General features: G+C 58.0%; 1 protein-coding gene across 1 annotated transcript; it reads left to right on the top strand.

Annotated features, from left to right (window-relative positions):
• Positions 1-21: 21 nt before the first annotated feature.
• Positions 22-1,830, top strand: BO72DRAFT_490982 (uncharacterized protein; the record flags this gene model as incomplete). Its single annotated transcript, XM_040948156.1, has 2 exons — positions 22-1,123; positions 1,186-1,830. Exons 1-2 carry the CDS (start codon positions 194-196, stop codon positions 1,828-1,830), a joined length of 1,575 nt encoding a protein of 524 aa, XP_040794807.1. The 5' UTR covers positions 22-193.
• Between the last annotated feature and the right edge of the window lie 391 nt (positions 1,831-2,221).

Here is a 2,221-nt window from a genome sequence, read left to right as displayed (position 1 = left end):
GGAGGAGGAGGAGGAGGAGGTCGAAGAGTCTCCGGAGCCGCAGAAGCGGCGCACTCGATCCACCAGAGCGAAGAAGCCTTCGGTGCGGTTTGATACCTCGGACGTGAAAGGGGCTTCAGCGAAAGGCAGGGAGGAGTCCCGAGAGTCCTCGAACCCAGATGACTACCAGGATGGACTGGAAGACCTCGTTTCAATGCAATTGCAGGAGGATCTTACCAATAGTGACTCAGTCCAAGTCGATCAGACGGCTGCGAAAGAAGGTCCGCTTCCTGCGTATGCCGAACAGTTCCAGTCTATCGTCCAAACGGGCTTGACGAAAGAATTACGATTTCTTACCCAGGTTGTCCTCGAGAAGTTGAACGGGAAAAAGAGGGTGCCTCTCAAGGGGCTGGAGACAGAATTCGACAAGGTCAACCAGCTCGTTGAGCAGACGGTCTCGATCGGCGAGAGTAACTCGATGCTGCTTCTCGGCTCGCGCGGCAGCGGGAAGACGGCCATTCTTGAGACGATCATCGCGACGCTGAGGAGGTCGCATAAGAACGATTTCCACGTCGTCCGACTCAACGGCTTTCTACACACGGACGACCGACTGGCGCTCCGGGAGATGTGGCGCCAGCTTGGTCGCGAGACGAACACCGAGGATGAAGCCGGCAAGGTCAGTAGCTATGCCGATACGATGGCCACTCTGTTGGCGCTCCTATCCCATCACGAGGAGCTCTTTGGCCCTTCATCAGACCCCGAAAACGCGACTGCCGCCAAGTCGATCGTCATCATCCTGGACGAGTTCGATCTCTTCGTGACACACCCTCGCCAGACGCTTCTGTACAACCTGTTCGACATTGCGCAAGCGCGCAAGGCCCCCATCGCGGTCCTGGGACTCACCACCAAGGTGGAAGTAACAGAGATGCTGGAAAAGCGCGTCAAGAGTCGCTTCAGTCATCGTTACGTCTACGTACCTCTTCCACGAAGCCTCGAGGTATTCTCCGACATCTGCTTCGCGGGTCTCAACCTCGAGGACGACGAGGTCTTGGACCTGCTGGAAGACGCGGATCCTGCTGAGCAAGCGATCCTCAAGTCCGAGGGCTGGGGAAGAATCCTCGCAGCATGGAGGACGTATCTACAGGTGAATTTGACTCCCCATCTTCCCACCAAAACCCACATCACTAACCCACAAACACAATACAGAACCTATGGACCGACGAAGCATTCTCCGCTCACCTACGACGGATCTACTACCAAACCCGATCCGTGAAGGAGTTCTTCACCAGCGCCCTGGTGGCCATCAGCGAACTGCACCACAGCACCTACACCAACGGTGGCGGCAACAACTCCCAGCTCACCATCCCCACCGCCACCACGTTCACCAGTCACCCGCTCGCCTGCCCCGATCCAGCCCCGTTACCCTTCGCCCCCACGATCACCGCCTCCGCGAGCCCATCCTCTCTCCCGCTCTCCCTCCTTCTCGCCGCCACCCGCCTCGCCGCGCTCTACGACCCAGGCCTCGAGAGCGTCCAGACCCCATCCGGATCCGGATCCGGGCCCCTGGCCCTCTCCTTCCCCGCCGCCTACGCCGAGTACGTGCGCCTGCTCACCTCGGCCAAGACCTCGGCCTCGGTGTCCGGCGCGGCCGTCACCCCCGGCCGCGTCTGGGGCCGGGATGTCGCCCGCGAGGCGTGGGAGAAACTCGTCAGCTGGGGCCTCATCAGCCCCGTCGGCAGCGGCAGCGGCACGACGGATGCGCGCATGTTCCGGGTGGAGATTAGCTTCGACGAGGTGGTCGAGATGGCTGGCACGGGCGGGTCGTTGGGTCGCTGGTGGCGCGATGGGTAGACTTCTCTTTCTTCCCGGTTGTTCCTTTTTTTTTGTTCTTTGGCCCGAAGGGAAAAAAAGAAATCATTCAATACCCGACTAGCATTGAGATCTGTTGAGAATATTGGTAATTAGAATTAATAGATAGGAACACCCCGGGGTTCACTGAATCTAGTCTCCTTCTAGCAAGCTACATGCACACACACCGCATACATGGGTTTAGGTCGAGAGTGGGTTCTTTGTTCTTTTGTCAGTCGTTTCGTCGGTTGGTCAGCCAGGCTGGTCCACGCCAGGCTAGTCGTTCAGTCAGCCAGTCGGCAAGCCTACATACAGACCAAAATAAATATACATGCACAGCTCAGGTCTGCACAAGAGGAATTGGCTGATGTGAAGATCAGTAACGATGAGGTGA

Source organism: Aspergillus fijiensis (genome assembly GCF_003184825.1).
Source record: "Aspergillus fijiensis CBS 313.89 unplaced genomic scaffold BO72scaffold_142, whole genome shotgun sequence".
Lineage (NCBI taxonomy): Eukaryota > Fungi > Ascomycota > Eurotiomycetes > Eurotiales > Aspergillaceae > Aspergillus > Aspergillus fijiensis.
The sequence above is the reverse complement of the archived record's forward strand: the minus strand, read 5'-3'. Positions and strand labels throughout refer to the sequence as shown.